General features: G+C 41.1%; 2 protein-coding genes and 1 non-coding gene across 3 annotated transcripts; 1 reads left to right on the top strand and 2 right to left on the bottom strand.

The window, feature by feature from the left end:
* Positions 1–14,550: 14,550 nt before the first annotated feature.
* LOC133814201 (uncharacterized) lies at positions 14,551–15,071 on the bottom strand. Its single transcript, XM_062247194.1, has 2 exons — positions 14,960–15,071; positions 14,551–14,897 (listed from the first exon to the last, which is right to left on the bottom strand). Exons 1-2 carry the CDS (start codon positions 15,069–15,071, stop codon positions 14,551–14,553), a joined length of 459 nt encoding a protein of 152 aa, XP_062103178.1.
* Positions 15,072–15,088: 17 nt separating this feature from the next.
* On the bottom strand, positions 15,089–16,213 carry LOC133814200 (uncharacterized). The gene has a single exon (XM_062247193.1). The coding sequence runs from the start codon at positions 16,211–16,213 to the stop codon at positions 15,089–15,091; it is 1,125 nt and encodes a 374-aa protein (XP_062103177.1).
* A 16-nt stretch (positions 16,214–16,229) lies between these two features.
* LOC133820162 (small nucleolar RNA R71) lies at positions 16,230–16,336 on the top strand. Its single transcript, XR_009886591.1, has one exon. It is a non-coding gene; the product is annotated as a small nucleolar RNA R71 (small nucleolar RNA).
* Positions 16,337–18,629: the final 2,293 nt, after the last annotated feature.

The raw sequence follows: 18,629 nt of genomic DNA, 5'->3' as shown, positions 1-18,629 counted from the left end.
GGATCTTCTCGTGCCGAGTAACTCAAATATATCTACATAATAAGGTGGTCTCACACATATATCACATATATGCCAAATATACCCATAACGGGCCAAATTATGAAAATTGCCCTTTTAACTAAAAACGGGCCCACATGCATATTTAATACACCTAAACATGCATATCAAGTCATATCATTATATAACTCACATAGTCATATAATGATACACACACACATATATATATCACATAATCACATAATTTCCATAATTTGCCACCGGGCCCCCTAATCAAGGCCCTAAGCCTTATTAGGTAATTTGGGATGTTACAACTATCCTCTCCTTACAGGAATTTCGTCCTCAAAATTTTTCCTAATCAGCTCAGGATATAGATCGCATATATCTAATTCCAGTTCCTAGGTCACTCTGTCGACCTTATTGTTTCTGTATAATACCTTAACCAAAGGTATAGTTTTGTTCCTCAGAACCTTGTCATTTCTGTCTCATATCTGGACTAGTTGTTCCTCACAGGATAAATCAGCCTCCAACTTCAGATCCTCATAACTCAACACACGAGTTTTCATCTAATACATGTTTTCTCAACATGGAAATATGAAATACATTGTATACGGCCGACAGTGCCGAAGATAAGGCCAATCTATAAGCCACCTGACCGATCCTATCCAAGATTTCAAACAGTCCTACAAATCTAGGGCTCAATTTGCCCTTATCTCCTCACCCCTTTCCATGGTGATACTCTAAGGAAGACATAGTCTTCCAGTAAGAACTCCATGTTCCTTCATTTCAAATTAATATAACTTTTCTATTAATTCTGATAAGCGAGCATCCGAGCTCTAATATTTTCAATAGCCTTAGTGGTCCTCTGAACTACCTTAGGACCCAAATATTTCCTATCACCCATCTCATCCTAGTGAATGGGCGATCTACACTTCCTACCATACAACATCTCATAAGATGCCCCTCCAATAACTGGATAATCCTCTCTAACTTACCATCAGCCTGAGGATAATAAACTGTATTGAACTCCAGCTGTATCTCATCACCTCTGTAACCTTCCCCAAAACTTGGAAGAAAAAACAGTGTCCCCATCTGATAAAATAGGCCTCGAATTCCCATGAAGGCGTACTATCTCTCTCACATAGAGATTTGCATACTGGTCAACTGTATTACTCATCCTCACTGATAAAAGTGAGTTGACTTTGTATACCGGTCCATAATGACCCAGACTGAATCACACTGGCCCACAATCCTGAGCAACCCCATCATGATTTCCTCCCACTTCCACTATGGAATAATCAAAGCCTGTAATGGCCTTACTGGTTTCTAATACTCTGCCTTGATCTGCTAACAGGTCAGACACTTTGCCACGTACTTAGTTACGTTCTGCTCCATCCCAGGCCACCAATATAAAGCTTTCAGATCCTGATACATCTTCATGGTGCCTGGATGAAGAGAATAAAGGGTAATATGAGATTCATCTAGAATCTCTCGATTAATCCCAGTGTCCATCGGATCCTAAGTTCGATCCTTATATCTCAATAAACTCGTGCCTGACACTGTATAATCCTTAGCTAATCCAGCTAAGACATGCCCTCTAATTTTTCCCATCTTTGGGTCACCCAACTGTTTTTCCTTTACTCCTTTCTTAAAGGGTAAAATGAAGCGTAATGTTGGCCAACTGGCCCACAAATAACTCTACTCTAGTTCTAGTCATATCTTTCAACTAACATGATGCATAGGCAATCACCTTTTCTATCAATGTGGTACCAACTCTCGAAAACTCTTCCATGAAACACATGTAATACCCTGCACATCCAAGGATACTCCTGACCTCTGAGGTGTTCCTTGGCCTTGGTCAATCTCTAATTGAGAGTATACCACAATATCGTCGATAGAAACGATCACAAACCAATTCAAATAATCTTTTAACACCATGTTCATCCATTCATAAAAACAACTGGGACATTAATCAAACCAACAGACAGGACTAAAATCTCCTAATGCCCATATCTGATAAAAAAAACATTCTTTTGCATAAGCCTTCTCCCTGATCCTCAGCTGGTAATAACTAGATCAAAGATCTACCGTGGAGAATACCATCACACTCAATAACTGAACCTTTAGTTCCTACAGCTCTGCCAAAGCCGTTCAATACGGTGCCCTAGACATTGATTCCGTCCCTGGCACCAACATAATCACAAATCTATCTCTTTGTGTAGAGGTAACCCTGACAAATCCTTGGAAACACATCCAGAAACTCTCAGACTAATCCAGTCTGTCATGGTCCCACTGGCACGACCTGAGTGGTATTCACCACACTAGCTAAGAATCCTATGCATCTCTCCTGCAATAGGTCTCTAGCTCTCAATACAAACATCATAAGTATATGGGGTCCATGCACTGTGCCAACAAATACAAGGGTTTTTTACCCTCAAGCCCAAGGGTTACCATATTTTCCTTACAATCTATCATTGCCCCATACTTGGATAACCAATCCATATTTGAGATCATATCAAAGTTGATCATAACCAACTTTATCACATCAATTGATAAGTCTTTTCCCACAATAATCTAACCCATCTTTTAAAATTACCAATAGGGTACCGAATTCTCATCACAACATAACCACATAATTCAAATACCAAGTCTGTGCCTCTACCAAAAGCAACAAAATAAAGAACAACATGGCACCAGAACCAATCAGCATAATACAAGAATCAAAACTAGGAACCTGACCTGCCACCACTGAGGAACCAGCCTCAGTCTCAATCTCTGACTCTGACTGTGTCAGAGCGAACACTCGAGCTGGAGTCGAGTTGTCCACCCCCTTTGGTTCATCCTTCCTTAGCCCTGGGGTGCCCAACCATCCCACATAAGAAATATGCCTTAGCTCGGCATTCTCCCAAATGGCGTCTCTTACACCGAGCTCACTTTGGGTATTGTTTCAAATCCTTGTCCTCGACCTGATGGCCTATCTGAGTACTTCGAAACCCCTTTTCTAATCCAGAGGTACCGAATACATTGATAACTTTTCTTTTCTGATCACTAGGGCCTCTGCCCCTGCCTGATCCAATAAATGGAGGTATCACTGCCTGAGCTCCGCGCTCTCCGGCACTCTCTCTCCAAATCTCATTTCTTGTGCCCTCCACAACAAGAGCCTTCCCTACCACCTGAGCATAGGTAGAGATCTTATGTACTGGGGAAATTCTAATGCCTTGAGCTATTCTAGAATTTAATCCCTGGATAAATCGCTTCTTCAGAGCCACATCTGTGGGTACCATATCACTATTGTATAGGATCGTCTCGTGCCGAGTAACCCAAATATATCACACAATAATGTGCTCTCACACATATATCACATATATGCCAAATATACCCATAATGGGCCAAAGTATGAAAATTTCCCTTTTAACCAAAAACGGGCTCACATGTATATTTAATACACCTAAACATGCATATCAAGTTATATCATAATATAACTCATAATCACATAGTTTCCATAATTTGTCATCCTGGCCCCTTAATCAAGGCCCTAAGTCTTATTAGGTAATTTGGGACGTTACATAAAGGCTACAGCAACCCCGCTGGCCTTTGATGTTCAGCCTTCACCTGCTGACAGGTCAAACACTTGGCCACATAATCCACTACATCCTAGTGTCATCCCCGGCCATCAATACAAATTTCTCAAGTCTTGGTAAATTTTCGTCGGACCCGGATGTAAGGAATAGAGAGTAGTATGAGACTCATCTAGAATTTCTCGCCTGATACTGGAATCCTTCAAAATGCAAATCCGACCATTGTACATCAGTAAACCCTCCTCTGAAATAGAAAATTCCTTAGCCACTCCAGCCAAGACATCCTCCCTGTGCTTCTTCATCTGTGGATCCTTCTTTTGCGCTTCCTTGATCCTCTCAAGGAGCGTGTACTGAATAGTGATATTGGCTAGCTGACCAACTACCAATTCAATTCCTGCTCTGGTCATCTCTTCAACTAACCTCTCTAATATCTGCCTCGAACTAAATAATTGCTTTGGGCCTTTCCGACTCAATGCATCGACCACCACATTGGCCTTCCTAGGATGGTACAAAATGTCACAGTCGTAGTCCTTTACCAATTCCAACCAACGCCTTTGGCTCATATTCAGATCCTTCTGGGTAAAGAAATACTTTAAAATCTTATGGTCGGTGTATATTTCATATTTATCCCCATACAGATAATGCCTCCAAACCTTTAGTGCAAATACCACCGCTGCAAATTCCAGATCGTGATTGGGATATCTCTACTCATACTCCTTCAGGTGTCTCGACAAGTAGGCTTTCACCTTTCCAGATTGCATCGATACACACCCCAAACCCTGCCTCGATGCATCAAAGTAGACTACAAACTTCTCACTGTCTGATGGAAGGCTCAATATCGGAGCGGTGATCAGTCGCCGCTTCAACTCCTTGAAACTGTTCTCACATCTATCTGTCCAAACATACTTGGTCTTCTTACGCGTCAGCTCAGTCAATGGTGTGGCTATTCTGAAGAACCCCTCAACTAACCATCGATAGTTACTGCTAATCCCAAGACACTCCTAACCTCTGATACACTGCTCGGTCTGGGCCAATGTCTCACCGCCTCCATTGCTTGGGTCCACCAAAATCCCCTCCTTACTCACGGTGTGGCCCAGAAATGTTACTTTGGGTAACCAAGACTCACATTTTCTGAACTTAGCATACAACCTATGTTCTATCAACCGATGTAGTACCAAACGAAGATGTTACTCGTGCTTTGTATCTAACTAGGAGTACACCAGTATATCATCGATGAATATAATCACAAACTTATCCAAATAATCCCTGAAGACCCTATTCATCAAGTCCATAAAGGATGTCGAGGCATTGGTTAATCCAAAGGACATGACCAAAAATTCATAATGTCCATACCTCATGCAGAATGCGGTCTTTGGTATATCCTCCTCTCTAATCCTTAATTGGTGGTAGCCGGACCAAAGGTCAATCTTGGAGAACACTATCTTTCCCTGTAGCTAGTCAAACAAGTCGTCGATCCTGGGCAGTAGGTACTTATTCTTAATGGTCAATTTGTTCAACTCTTTGTAGTCAATGCACATCTTTAAGGACCCATCCTTCTTAATAACGAACAACACTAGAGCACCCCATGGCGAAAAACTGGGTATGATGAATCCTAGATCCAGTAACTCCTGCAACTGAATTTTCAGTTCCTTCAACTCTGCTGGAGCCATTCTATAAGGTGTCCTAGATACTGGCTTCGCCCCTAGCACAAACTCTACGGTGAACTTGATCTCTCGGTGTGGTGGCAACACTGGCAAGTCTGCTGGGAATACATCTGGAAACTCCCATACTAATATGGTCTTATCCGGTCCAACTGAAAAAATCCTAGAGGTATCCACTATGTTTGCTAGGAATCTTATGCAACCTTCTTGATAACATTAACTATTAAAGATTTAGACATTCATTTAAATTGTAAAAGTTATACATTTGGGATCCCAAAATACTGTTTAAAAATGAATTACAACTAAAAAAATGTGAATACAGTTGACCTAAGCGACAAAATCAGGCATCTACAGTGAATTCCTCAAACAACCCTGGTCGTGGTAGCCAGGTAGGCCGAACATGTACACGCCGCTCCACGCTCTCCAACTCATGGTTGGTTGACCTTTCCCTTGCCCTTACCTACACTATAGAGCACCCGTGAGCTGATGCCCAGCAAGAAAACTCAACGCATAACATATCAAAATCAATCCAATAATGTACACTTTAAACTGACAACAAATTAAACATATAGCGGCCTATGCCGACCTAGATACTTTACCAAGCCTTAGGTTCGCAGTCTTCACCGAGCGGGTGGATACAACACCCTTAGAGGGTCTCGCCCTAGTGGCCTGCACTCAGCGTGCTTAACGCCGGCCTTCACTATTTATTCACAATCATGCACATTCATATAAAACACTTAAAAACAGATAATTGGGCCATGCCCAGCTCTACAGGAAAAAATAGTTTTCTTACCTCTGTCCCGAACTAAGTGGTTAACGCGACCCCTTGCACGATCCCCTAAACCCGAGCCTTGACGTAAAACCTAGTCACAACGCATTAATAAATAGATATCCATCAATACATAGCCCATTACGAATTATATATTAAAATACTAGCCTTCGGGACCTTGAATTCTACTAAACAAGGTAGTAGAATCCTTCTCGAGCCTTAACATTTGGGTCTTGAGACCTTCAATTGGCCAACATTGTCTATTTGAGTCGCAACCCAGCCCTTAAGGGTCGCAGCGTGCCACTGTCAGAGCCTTGGGCTCTCATCAAAGGGACATGAGCCACGGCACACCTCAACCTGCACTGCGGCGCCTGGGCAAAAATCTGAGGCCCCCAAGCCTCTCAGTTCGTGTAGGCCGCGACGCTTGAGAAACAGGGTCGTGGCTCGAGCCCCCGAAACCCAGAAACTCCAGCATTTTTCTGTGTTTTTCCCCGAGCCTAAACCACTAAATCACACTCCAAACAACATCTAAACCTAGAATTAAGTCTAGAAGTCTCATCCACACAACCTAAGCATCACAACAGCCCTAGAAATTATTCCATATCCTCACCAAAACTCAAAACCAATCTAGAGTTCAACCCTCATGCAAACTTTTGGATCATAACAGAATTCAACAGAAAAAATATCAAATTGAAACCCTTACCTCACTGAGAATTCAATCCTAAGCTAATTCCCAAGCACTTTAAACCTCCAGTCCTTCAATTCCATCAAGCTTCAGCCAATTTTTGAAAGAGTTCCTCAAGGTTCCCACATACACCAAAGGGAAGAAAGAAAGAGAAAGAGAATGTGGGAGAGAGAGAGATAAGCCTGAGGGGTTATGTTTTTCCTGTTTCTCCTTAGTTCTAGAGTATTGGTTGACTCTATCCTCAGCTGCCTAAGTCCAAAAATGCCCCTAAGTCTATCCTTAACTCTTTAATGCCACCAAGGGCAATCCCATCATTTTCCACATCCCGTTATTTCCTCGAGTGTTCCTATAATTCCCCATTTAACCCTGACATACCCAAATGATAGCTAAATCACTACCCGTTACCTGGTAAATCCCGAACACATACCATGTTCCTAAAATACCCCTAGGCTAACTATGAGGCAGGTATTCGACCCCGTTGGGACTATTTCGCTATTTCGCTCCCTAGGACCGTCTTGGATCACATATCACAATTATATCACCAAAATCTTGTGGTATCAAACAAACACACATATAATTCGCATTTATGCCCTCAACGGGCCAAAATTACAATTATGCCCCTATTAACCAGAATGTGTCCACATGCATATTTAATTAAATTAAACATGCATTTCTAATCACATAATCATTTAGTCCACATAATAACATAATTAAATCAATTATTGCCCTCCCGACATGCTAATCAAGGCATTAAGCCTTATTAGCAAATTCGGGACATTACAGAACGACTACTTCTGTTTCGCATCTCTTGTTTGCAAATGACAGTCTTCTTTTTTCTAGTGTTGATTCTAATTCTTTCTTTGCTATTAAATATGCTCTAGAAGTTTATCACTGTGCTACTGGTCAGGCTGTTAATTTTCTAAATCTTATATTTTATTCTCTCCCAAAACTTCTCATTCTCTTTCTAGGTTATTTTTAGATGATTTAGGACTTGATATTAAGCATTTTATTAGTAAGTTCCTAGGTTTGCCTCAATATTTTAGTAGATCTAAGATTCAATATTTTGATTTTATTTAGGATAAGATCTTTTCCTTTCTAAATTCTTGGAATCAAGGATGTTTTTCTAGAGCTGGGGAGGAAGATGTCATTCAGGCAATCCATACTTATGCAATGTCATGCTTTAGACTTCCAATAAAGCTTTGTCAGAAAATTAAGTCTCTTATGGAAAAATTCTGGTGGGGGTATTTTTCAATTCCCCAATTCTCTTTTAGCTAGACTTCTTAAAGCTCGGTATTTTAGATGTTCTACTTTTTCAAGGGCAATGCTCCCTCTTTTACCTGACAAAGTTTATTGTGGGGAAGGCACCTATTTAAAAAATGTTTGATATGGAAAATTGGTAATGGCCAGTCTGTAAATATTCTCCATGACTATTGGATCCCTAATTTTAGATATATATTTCAAATCTACTTCACCTCCTCCTTCTAATCTTGTTTCTTTTTTTATTAAATATTCGGGTAGTTGGGATATAAGAAAACTCACTTTTTATTTTCTTGATGATTTAGTTAGAGCTATCCTTTCTATTTCATTAACAAGGCCTTCAAAACTTGATTGTATGATTTGGAATTTTACTTCGTCAGAACATTATACTGTTAAATATGGTTATCACTTGGTCTTCTCAACTGTTGATATTCCCACCTTTTCTAATTCCCAAACTTCTATGAAATGGTGGAATTCTCTCTGTGTTGACTATGAATTTAGCCAACGATGTAAGAACGTCAACTACGACAAGCCTTCAAGAGAATTATAAACGACAACAAACAATTTTTATCAATGAAAGTAAATAACACGAGATTTTATAGTGGTTCAGCCCCGATGATCGGTAATAGCCTAATCCACTTAGAGATTTTATTATTGTATTCACACTCAAGATCAGATGAACAGTGTCAACTGAGTTTCTTCAGTGTAAAATATTCCAGAATACAAAAAGGGGTTCTCTCAGGGAAAACACTTTCTCTCTCTAGAACACAGGTTAACTCTTGATTTTTCCAAAAGTCCCTTTACGATCCTCCCAACTCTCTATTTATAGACCTGGGATTCTCAACTGATATCCCCTTTAGATAGGGATATTTCATTATTTACCTTATATTTATATTACAAAATAAATGTTAAAAATACAACTGATCCCTAAATTCTAGTGAAGAGTGAGAGATTCCCGGATGCTTAGACCAATTCTCACTGAAGTAGTTTCGGGCAGTTTGACGTAGTCTCTCATGGATGTTGATTACTCTTCAAGCCTTTCGTAAGTCAAAGGTGGTATGTGCATGGCTCTCCTCGGGCCAAAGGTCATGTACATTTGGCTCTCCTCGGACCAAGGTGGTCCGAGGATACTTACTTTGATTCTTACTTCGGGCAAATTCAAGGTATACCCCTTCATTGTGTCCGATCGGACACAATGGGTCTCTCCTTGGCTTAAGGTGGTTTGAACCACCCTTTTTGGCATCTCACTCGGTCAAGCCCGAGCCCTTTACCTTCAATCAAGGTCCGATCGGACCTTGTACTCTCCTCCTCGGACCAAGGTGGTCCGAGCCATCTCTTCATGACACCTCCTCGGACCAAGATGGTCCAAGGCATCCCCCATAGGCATCATGTCCGATCGGACACAATGCTCCTCTCCTCGGACCAAAATGGTCCGAGCCTTCTTTGTTCAACCAAGGTCCGATCGGACCTTGGACCTTTCTCCTCGGACCAAGGTGGTCCAAGCCACCTTTTACATATCATCTCCTTGGACCAAAATGGTCCAAGGTACCTCTCCTATGAGTATGTCCGATCGGACATAGTCCCCTTCTCCTCGGACCAAAATGGTCCGAGCCTCTCCTTTTCAACCAAAGCCCGATCGGACCTCAACATCTCCTCCTCGAACCAAGGTGGTCCGAGGTATACTTTTCCTCCTTCTCACCTCGTTCAAGCCCAAGTGTACCTCTTCCACAACATACCCGATCGACCATTATGTGGCTTTCCCCTTGAGTAAAACTTGAGCCTTGGTCATTCTCTTTGAACTCATTCGAGCCAAACTTAACAAGAGGTCCCCTAAGCTTAGGTCCGATCGGACCTATTGCTTTTATCCTTTGAACCAAAATCAAAACCTCCCCTTCAACTTCTTGGACTTGGGCTCCAAATCAATTATTAGGGTCCTTAAACTAAGGTCCGAGCCAAGCAACCCTTAGACCAAATATTCTCTTCGGTCGGATGTATTTGGCTTAACTATCTGTCCAATTTCTTAACTGATGTATTGGGCCATTGCTAAGCCAGATCACCCCACTAACTCATGCCATGTGCCAATTTTACTGCCACGTCATTCTTTTCAAATTTTTGGGATAACACTCTGCCATATGAAAATTTCTCCAAAAGTTAAGCATCATTCCTTCTTTTTTAGCTCTTTATGTAGGAACAGTGTTGAAACGGTTTCCCATGCTCTTCTGTTTTGTTCCAGAGCTCAGAAAATTTGGAAAAATTCTGCCTTCATCAAGTTTTTTCAAGAGCAGTTGAATTTAGACTTCTCTAATTTTATTTTGTTTGCTTTTAATAATTTTTCTACTTCGGTTTTTAAAAGTTTTTTGTGCTTATTATGGGCTATTTGGAATTATCGTAACTCTTTAGTTTTCAGGAACTGGTTATGTAACATCCCAAAGTTCCTAATAAGACTTAGTGTCTTAATTAGGGGGCCAAGAGGGTATTATTGAAATATTATGTGTTATTATGTGATTTAATTGAATATGTATGTGATTATGTGAATTGCATGAGTTATATTATGATATGACTGATTTTGCAAGTTTAAATGTATTAAATGTGTGTAACAGGCCCGCTTTTATTTAAAGGGGCATATTTGTAATTTTGACCCGCTAGGGGTATAATTGTGATTATATTGTATTATACGATTGAGATCACATTATTATGTGGATATATTTGAGATATTCGGCATGAGTCAGTCCTTTTGAGCAAGATAGTGGTAGAGTTACAACGAGGCTTAATACCCGGCTCGGGGTGAGCCAAAGGGTATTTTGGTAATTTGGTGAGTTTCCGGGACTCATTGGACTATGAGTCGTATTTTAGGAAAATAGTGGTATTTGGTGTAGGATGGAAAAAATTGGTAATTTTGAGTTTATGGGGGAATTAGAGAGTTAAAATGTAGATTTTGCCCTTAGTGGGCTTTGAGAGGAAAGTTTTAAGTGGGGGCATTTTGGTCTTTTGGACCATTGGTTTAACTTAAGATAGCTGAGTATATTAACTCAAAAGCAAAGTTAAAACATAACACTCTCCCTCTCTCGTTATTCTCTCTCTATGTCTCTCTGTATCTGACTCTGTCTCTCTTTCTCTCTTATGTATTGAGCTTACTTGATTTTGGGAAGGATTCTTGATTCTAAAACTTGGAAGTAAGCTTGATTGGGAAATTGGAAGCCATTCAGAGTACTAGCAGTTAGAAGGATTTGAATATGTTGCAAGGAATCAAGAGATAATCTAGTTCATTAAGTTTTTTTAAGCTTAAGTTTTTTTTTTATGCTTTTGGAGGAACCTTGGAATTTTGGTGTTGAGTGTGTTTTGGAGGTTTGGGGATGTAGGTTATTGTGTGTTATGTATTGATGGTGTGATTCAGGTGGTTGAAATTGGGTAAAAATCGAGTTTAGGATTGATTTGAGAGGATTTGCGATTTCTAAAATCGCTGGATTCTAGGTTCGCAGGATCCCACCGCAACACTGTTCTTGAAGCACCGCGACCTGCATGCCCCTGCCTCGAACTGCCTTAGCTCCGCGACTGTTGTGATATTTTTTGATCAATTATGTGCAAGTGTACACAGTCACAAAACAAGTAATAAAGTGATAAGTATTCAAGATTGTCTCCACAGGGATTGCAAATTAAAACTAAATGCACAAATTAATTACCAAACAATTACAAAAGTAACCAAATTAAGTTGTTTTGATTTTGTAATTCCACCACACCATTGGGATACACTTTGATCACTAAGAACACACCATCACACCTTGATTTCAGCTGCCCATGATTTGCTTTCATTAGAGAGTTTGAGAAAAATACTCGTTGCCCAACTTCAAAAATTTGTGACTGAGGTTTTAACCATGTTTCTTTTTCTTTTTCTTCTTCTTCAGTAGCTTTTGAGGATGGGATTGTCTTTTTCCCTTACTTTTCCATGGCTCGCCATCTTTCTCAATTTCGTCAAAAGGGACTGTAGTGCCCCAAATTTCCTAATAAGGTTTAGGACCTTGATTAGGAGGTCGGGAGGGCCATAATTGCTTTATTATGATATTTAATGATAATATGCATGTTTAGGTGTATTAAATATGCATGTGAACCCATTTGTGATTAATGGGGTGATTTTCATATTTTGGCCATTTCGGGCATTTTTGGCATATATGTGAAATGGGCGTGGTGCTTTGTTATTATTTGGTTATGCCAGGGTTACCCAGCACAAGACGATCCTAGGGGGTAAGCTAGTGGGAAAGTCACAACGGGATTTAAGCTTGACTTGGAGTAAGTCAAGGGGTATTTAGAGCATTACCAGGTTATTAGATAATGGGAATTAATATTTGGTGATAAATTGGGAGTTAGTAAGATCAGGGGGAAATTTTGGAAGTTTTGACTATAATATCCCCGGGGGTGTTTTCGGGACCCCGAGCATTAGATTTTATTGGAAGCTACTTAAGCTTGAAGTAACCTTTTAAGAAATAAAAAGAACGTTCTGTACGTTCTCTCTCCTTAAAAGTTTCCTTTTCGTCTCCCAATCGCGTTTTCAAAGATAACTTGAGTTCTAGGACTCGGATTCAAGCGAGGATTGAGGCATATCAATCCTAAGGAAAATTAGAAGCTTATTAGCCGGAGGATTTAGTTGGAAACAACTCAATCAGAGGTAATTCAAGTTTTAAGTTATAAGTTTTTAAAGTTTTTAAGCTTGAATTAGACTTTGTGTTTTGATGAGTTTTTGGGTGATTTGGGACTTGGGTTTTGTTGGTTTTGGATGATGGGGATGTTTGGGAACTTTGATTTTTGAGTTTGGAAATGTTTGGATATGCTTTCGGGAGGTTTTAAAAGGTTGAAAACGAGGAAAAATGGCTGGTTCGAGGTAGGGTCGTGGCCCTGTTCTTGGGCGTCACGGCCCATGCTTGAAGAAACAGGTGGAGGTTCTGTTTTGCCTAAGGGTCGTGGCCTTGTTCTTGGGCGCCGCGGCCCATGCTTTAAGAACACAGGTGGAGGTTCTGTTTTTCCTAAGGGCTGCGGCGCTTGCCGGGAGGGCCGCGGCGCTTGTTGTCATTTTTGGGCAAATTAATGTTTTGAGCATGGGAACTTAACTCTAAGGGCCTGGGATCGATCCCACTACCTAGTTGAGTGGGATTTGTTGTCCCGGAGGCTTGGGTTGGGCTTGGAAGTATTTATTTACTCCTTTTGATGAGGTTTTATATTATGGTTGTGACTAGGTTTTCACTAGGGGCTTGGAATCAGGGTCGTGCTTGTGGCTCGTTTATTGGTAACCTGTGCTTGGACCAAAGGTAAGAAAACTGCACCCTGTGTAAATGTGACATGCATGGCTATTCTTGATGCATGTTGGTTGATTATTAAGTATGACATGCATGGCTATTATGGGTGCATGTTGGATTGTTGAATATAATGCATATGATGCACAAGAAACATGTGATTAGGACATGCTTTATATACTGAGTATGATATCGTTTAGAGCTTGAGCCTCTGTGTTTGTGCATAGTCCTAATTGTACTAGTACTTGGTAGGTAAGCATGCTGAATACCTTGTTATGAATATTGGATATGTGATACATGTTTGGTGGCATGGCTTACTTGTGTGTGGCACTGACTTATTAGTCAGAATCGGCAATGGTGTTAGATCCATCTGTGAGACTGGGATTTATTAGTCAAGTTCACAATGAGTTGAACACTGGTCGTGTTTTACTGACCTAAGAGTCAGAAATGGCATAGCGTTGTGAACGCCGAGCCAAATGAAGATTAGATCTAATCGATATCAACATTGAATGACTCATATGGGGTATTAAAGCTGGACCGACCGGAAGGTCAATGAAAATTATAAGCGCTTGGCTAGTCTGAGACTAGTTATTCAGAGCCAGGGCATATGGCCCCGGTGACTGTTTGTCACATGGCTAGGGAACGATGTTCCATAGTTATGACTCTAGTGTTAGGAGGAAGGTTATGTTGGTGACTAATCACCATGCACCTATCCTGCTAAATCTAGTGAGATGCTCACCTATCTGTTAAGCCCTGGTGATCCTATCGTCACATGGCTAAAGGGTGTTGTCCCCATATTTGTGACTTTTGGTGATAGTCACCTATTTGTTTGGACTGTTGGTCCTGAATAATTAATACAATCACTGTTGATATTATATCATGTTATATTGTGTTTTCTTGCTGGGCTTCGGCTCACGGGTGCTATGTGGTGCAGGTAAAGACAAAAGAAAATTGGACCATCCTTGAGTTGGAGAGCTTAGGTGATGACGTGTACATATGTAGTTGCTCGTCCGCCACGGCCGAGGTTTAAAGGGGAACTAGGTTAAACCCTGTTTTGCCGCATAGAACGACCTGTTGTAAATATTTTCTTGTAATAGACTCTGAAATTATAATTTTGGGATCCCAACATATATATTAAACGTTCTAATGAAACGTTACATCTTAACCAAAATTTTTAATCCCTAAACCGCTAATCATACTTAGTACACGTTTTTGGCCAAATGACTCGATTAGCGAGTTTAGCACTGTTTACAAGGCACACCGTAACGGTCCCTGGAGTTTAGGGTGTTACAGGGACCTTTTCCCTCACTCCCTTGCTATGCTATTCATGCATCTTGGGGTTGGAAGCACTTATGGATAAACAAGCCTTAATTTCATTAGGAAAGCTTATTGGATTAAAAACCTTGAATGTTACTTGTTCTTCTTGAGCTTGAATGGTGAGCTCTCCTTTTTCAACATCTATCAAAGTCCTCCCGGTGGCAAGGAATGGTCTCCCTAAAATGATTGGAACCTCCCTATCTTCCTCATAGTCAAGAATGATTAAATCTGCTGGAAAAATGAACTTGTCAACTTGTACTAGGACGTCTTCAATCTTTCCCTCCGGATGTACCATAGAATTGTCAGCTAATTGCAAAGTGACTAAGTTGGCCTTGCTTCTCCAATTCCCAACTTCTTAAAAATTGACATAGGCATCAAATTAATACTAGCTCCCAAATCACAAAGAGCTTTACCAACTTCTCGTCCCCCAATAGAAACTGGAATTATGAAACTTCCCGGATCCTTCAACTTTGGAGGAATTTTATTCTTCAAAATAGCACTATAACCCTCAATCAAAGCTACCATTTCAAATTCACCAAGCCTTATTTCTTTGTCAAAATATCATTCAAAAACTTCACATAGTTGGGTATTTGTTCCAAAGCTTCCACCAGAGGTATGTTGATGTGGAGTTGCTTCAAAACATCTAGAAATCTCCAGAATTGGCTATCTTGCTGCTGCTTTTGAAATCGTTGAGGAAATGGTGGAGGTGGCTTGCTAATTAGCTTCTCTGATGCATTTTGCGGAGGAATTGCTGCAACATTTTCTTCAGAATCAACTTTTGACATATTCGAAATTCCAACTCTTTCTCCCTTTTTCACATTACTTTGGATTGAAGTGGGCTCACTTATGCTCTTAGATTTTTCCACATTCAACTCCAGATTTATACCATTCCTCAAAGTGATCGCTTTGCAGTGCTCATTGCAAACTCTCCTTGGATTTTTGGTATCACTAGGCAAGGTTCCTTGTGGTCTATTCGTCAACTCATTGGCAAGCTGTCCCATTTGAATCTCTAGGTTCCTCAAAGATCCTGCTTGACTCTGAATCACTACATCATTCTTAGCCATATACTCTTTCATCAAATTCTCCAAAAAGCTTGTTTGAGAAACTTTTGGAGGAGGAGGTTGAGCTCTTGGTTGTTGTTGTTGATAAAAACTTGGTGGATAAGTAGGCTTGTTTGGAGTGGCTGCACCACTTGAAATAGCCCCTTGACCTCCCCAAGAAAAGTTGGGATGATTCCTCCAACCCAGATTGTAAGAGTTGGAATATGGATTGTTGCGGTTGTCATTGTGATTCCCCAAGTAACAAACCAAAGCGAGATTAGAAGGACAACTATCAAATGTGTGCCCTCCTCCACAATATACACACAACACATCCGCTACTTGGGCCATAGGAGCTGGTTGTAAATTACCCCCCATACTCATGGCCTTTACAAGGTTGGTCATAGATGAAACTTGAGTAGTCAAAGCTGTCAAAGCATCTACCTCATGAATACCCACTACTTTCATTCCCATTGAGGCTCTAGCATTAGACCATTGGTAATTATTGTTGGCAATATGCTCCAAAATCTTATATGCTTCATTGTAGGACTTAGAAATAATAGCCCCATTTGCCGAAGCATCAAAAACCATGCGTGTTGAGGCATTGAGACCATTATAAAAAGTCTCCATTTGAATGCAATGTGGGATGCCATGATGTGAGCACTTCCTCCATAACTCCTTGAACCTCTCCCAAGCGTCAAATACTGACTTATCCTCCAACTATTGAAAATAAATAATCTCGTTCCAAAACTTAGCATTTTTCGTTGGAGGAAAGTACTTCATCAAAAATTTATCAGCTAACTCATGCCATGTAGTCACTGAGTCAGAAGGAAGTGTATTGAGCCAAGCTTTAGCTCTGTCCCTTAGAGAAAAAGGAAACAACTTCAACCTCAAGGCATCTTCAGTAATGTTGACGGTAAGAACTCATCAATGATTTAAGGTTAGAAAAATCAGATTATTCTACTAAAGATAGCTAAGAATAAGATGGAAAGAACTTGAATCAACATAAAATACAGAACTATAATGGAACAAAGATCATATATTTCTTAAACGTCTCCCCATACAATCCGTTTTCCAACCCCTTAACCTGAGGGGTCGAAACCTATTTATAAGTAGGTCCCTGAAACAAATAGGTCCCAGGGGACATGGATGTATGCAGGTATAGGGTCAGGGTAGTGGCTCAGAACATAGTGGTGTCTACCCTGACAATGCCAAAGTAGTGGTGCAGGAAATTGTATTGTGGACTCTGGAATATTGTCAAGGGTGCTCAGGTAGTGTCTCCACTCTCCGTACAAGTTCGTATCGCCACTACTCGTCAGACGCGGATGACAGGGCCACGCCTCTGACCACTTCTTAATCTTACATCCTATATTAGTGTACGTACCTTGTACCCAGTCGTCCTCATCAATTCATGTTTGGCGCCTAATGATTATTTGACATACCCGTTTGGTGTTTCCAAGCGTTCCTCGTACATATATCGATGAGGCTCCAAACTTTACATGTCATGAGAAACCAAAGCGCGGGGGTGTTTGTGGCGGGACAAGGTGTACACATGAGATGTAGCGAGGCTGCATCCTCGCATAGCGAGGCTGGCCTAAGGTGCAGATGCGTGCACCTATGGGCACGGGACATTTGAGAAGTAACGAGGCTGCACCCTCACATAGCGAGGTTGGCCTATGGTGCAGATGCATGCGTCTATGGGCGTGGGACCTGTGAGAAGTAGCGAGGCTGCACCCTCGCATAGCGAGGCTGGCCTATGGTGATCACACAGAGGCTAGGTGCGATGCTTCGCGTAGAAGCGGTGCGCGGGAAGCTAGCCTTGAACCTCGCATAGTGAGGGTGGTGCCTCGGGGTACCTGTGTTCAGGTACTAGGGTGCGCATGGGAGCCTCGCACGGCGCGGCACAAGGCAGCCTCGCATAGCGAGGCATAGGGTAGCCTTACATGGCGAGTTCCTCACATGATAGCCCTTGAAGACTTATACTTGGATGCATGTGTCTATGCATCTCGACACTTGAGCTTATAAACCTAGCGTAGGCACATTGGACCTTGCTATACAAAGCCTTCAAGAATGAACACTATATCAAATATTTCTTGGATATTACTCAACATTTACACTTGCCCCCGAATCTATAAGTACACTTTCAAGTGTGCTTGTAGACTTTTTTTTTTCTTCTTCTTTTGTTTGCTATGTACGACCAGTTTTGGTGGACTCAACCTTGGAGCGCTATCCAATGTTGCTTGAAGAAACACAAAGTGAGTTTTGAAGTTGTGTTTCTTTATAATGTCCAAAGAAACACAAAAACCATCTAACTTTTGGGGGATCCATGAATGTCCCTAAGATTGCATAAGGGCCAATCATTCTCAATCGCAGATCCCAAGGCTACCCACACTCTTGATCTCCACCATTCATATGGACTTGAATCCAATGTCTAGGGGGCCTTGACTTTCCTTATAAATACCCCAAGGCTTGAAGTCATTTCTCCACACCAAAACTTGCCTAGCCTAGTGGTATTCCCTCCAAACCACTTTCAAGAGCTCAAAGGTTCCATCCACCACAAAAACATTCTTGAGGTAATTTTCCTTCCATTTCATTTATTCATCCTCCTTCCTTCGCCTTCTCTTTTTTTTTTATTATTATTTTTCCTAATTCTTTTGTTCTTTTTTATCGGGCTAGCATTGCGGTGACGCTAGGCATTCTCTTGCTCCTACGGTATTGCCCTCGCTTATCGCTCAACTGACCTTACGCCTCCATAAGTCTATCCTTGCACACCTTCGGCTTCATATATATACCTCCAGGTATGCCTCCTTCCTCCAATGATGCACATGCCCCTTTTTTTATATCTATTACGCGGGGGTAGGATTACTGGCTGTACGACACTCATTCTTCAGAGTTTGTCATTCTCTTTTCGTATGGCCTTTCAAGTACATATGCATAGGCCCTTTTCTTATACCCCTCACATTCATGTTGTAGATATAGGGTTACCCTTACGCATATACGCTCTTGAGTCTTAGCTGGTCCATGGCGTCTAGGCGATGTCCCGAAG

This window comes from Humulus lupulus, chromosome 2 (assembly GCF_963169125.1).
Source record: "Humulus lupulus chromosome 2, drHumLupu1.1, whole genome shotgun sequence".
NCBI lineage: Eukaryota > Viridiplantae > Streptophyta > Magnoliopsida > Rosales > Cannabaceae > Humulus > Humulus lupulus.
This window is presented reverse-complemented; position numbering and strand designations above follow the sequence as displayed.

Excerpts from the sequence above, each read along its gene's own strand:
- LOC133814200 (XM_062247193.1), bottom strand. The coding sequence starts at position 16,213 with ATGGAGACTTTTTATAATGGTCTCAATGCCTCAACACGCATGGTTTTT.
- LOC133814201 (XM_062247194.1), bottom strand. The coding sequence starts at position 15,071 with ATGGTAGCTTTGATTGAGGGTTATAGTGCTATTTTGAAGAATAAAATT. Across the intron at positions 14,898-14,959 it reads TATTGGGGGACGAGAAGTTG|TTGGGAATTGGAGAAGCAAG; the intron begins GTAAAGCTCTTT and ends ATTTTTAAGAAG.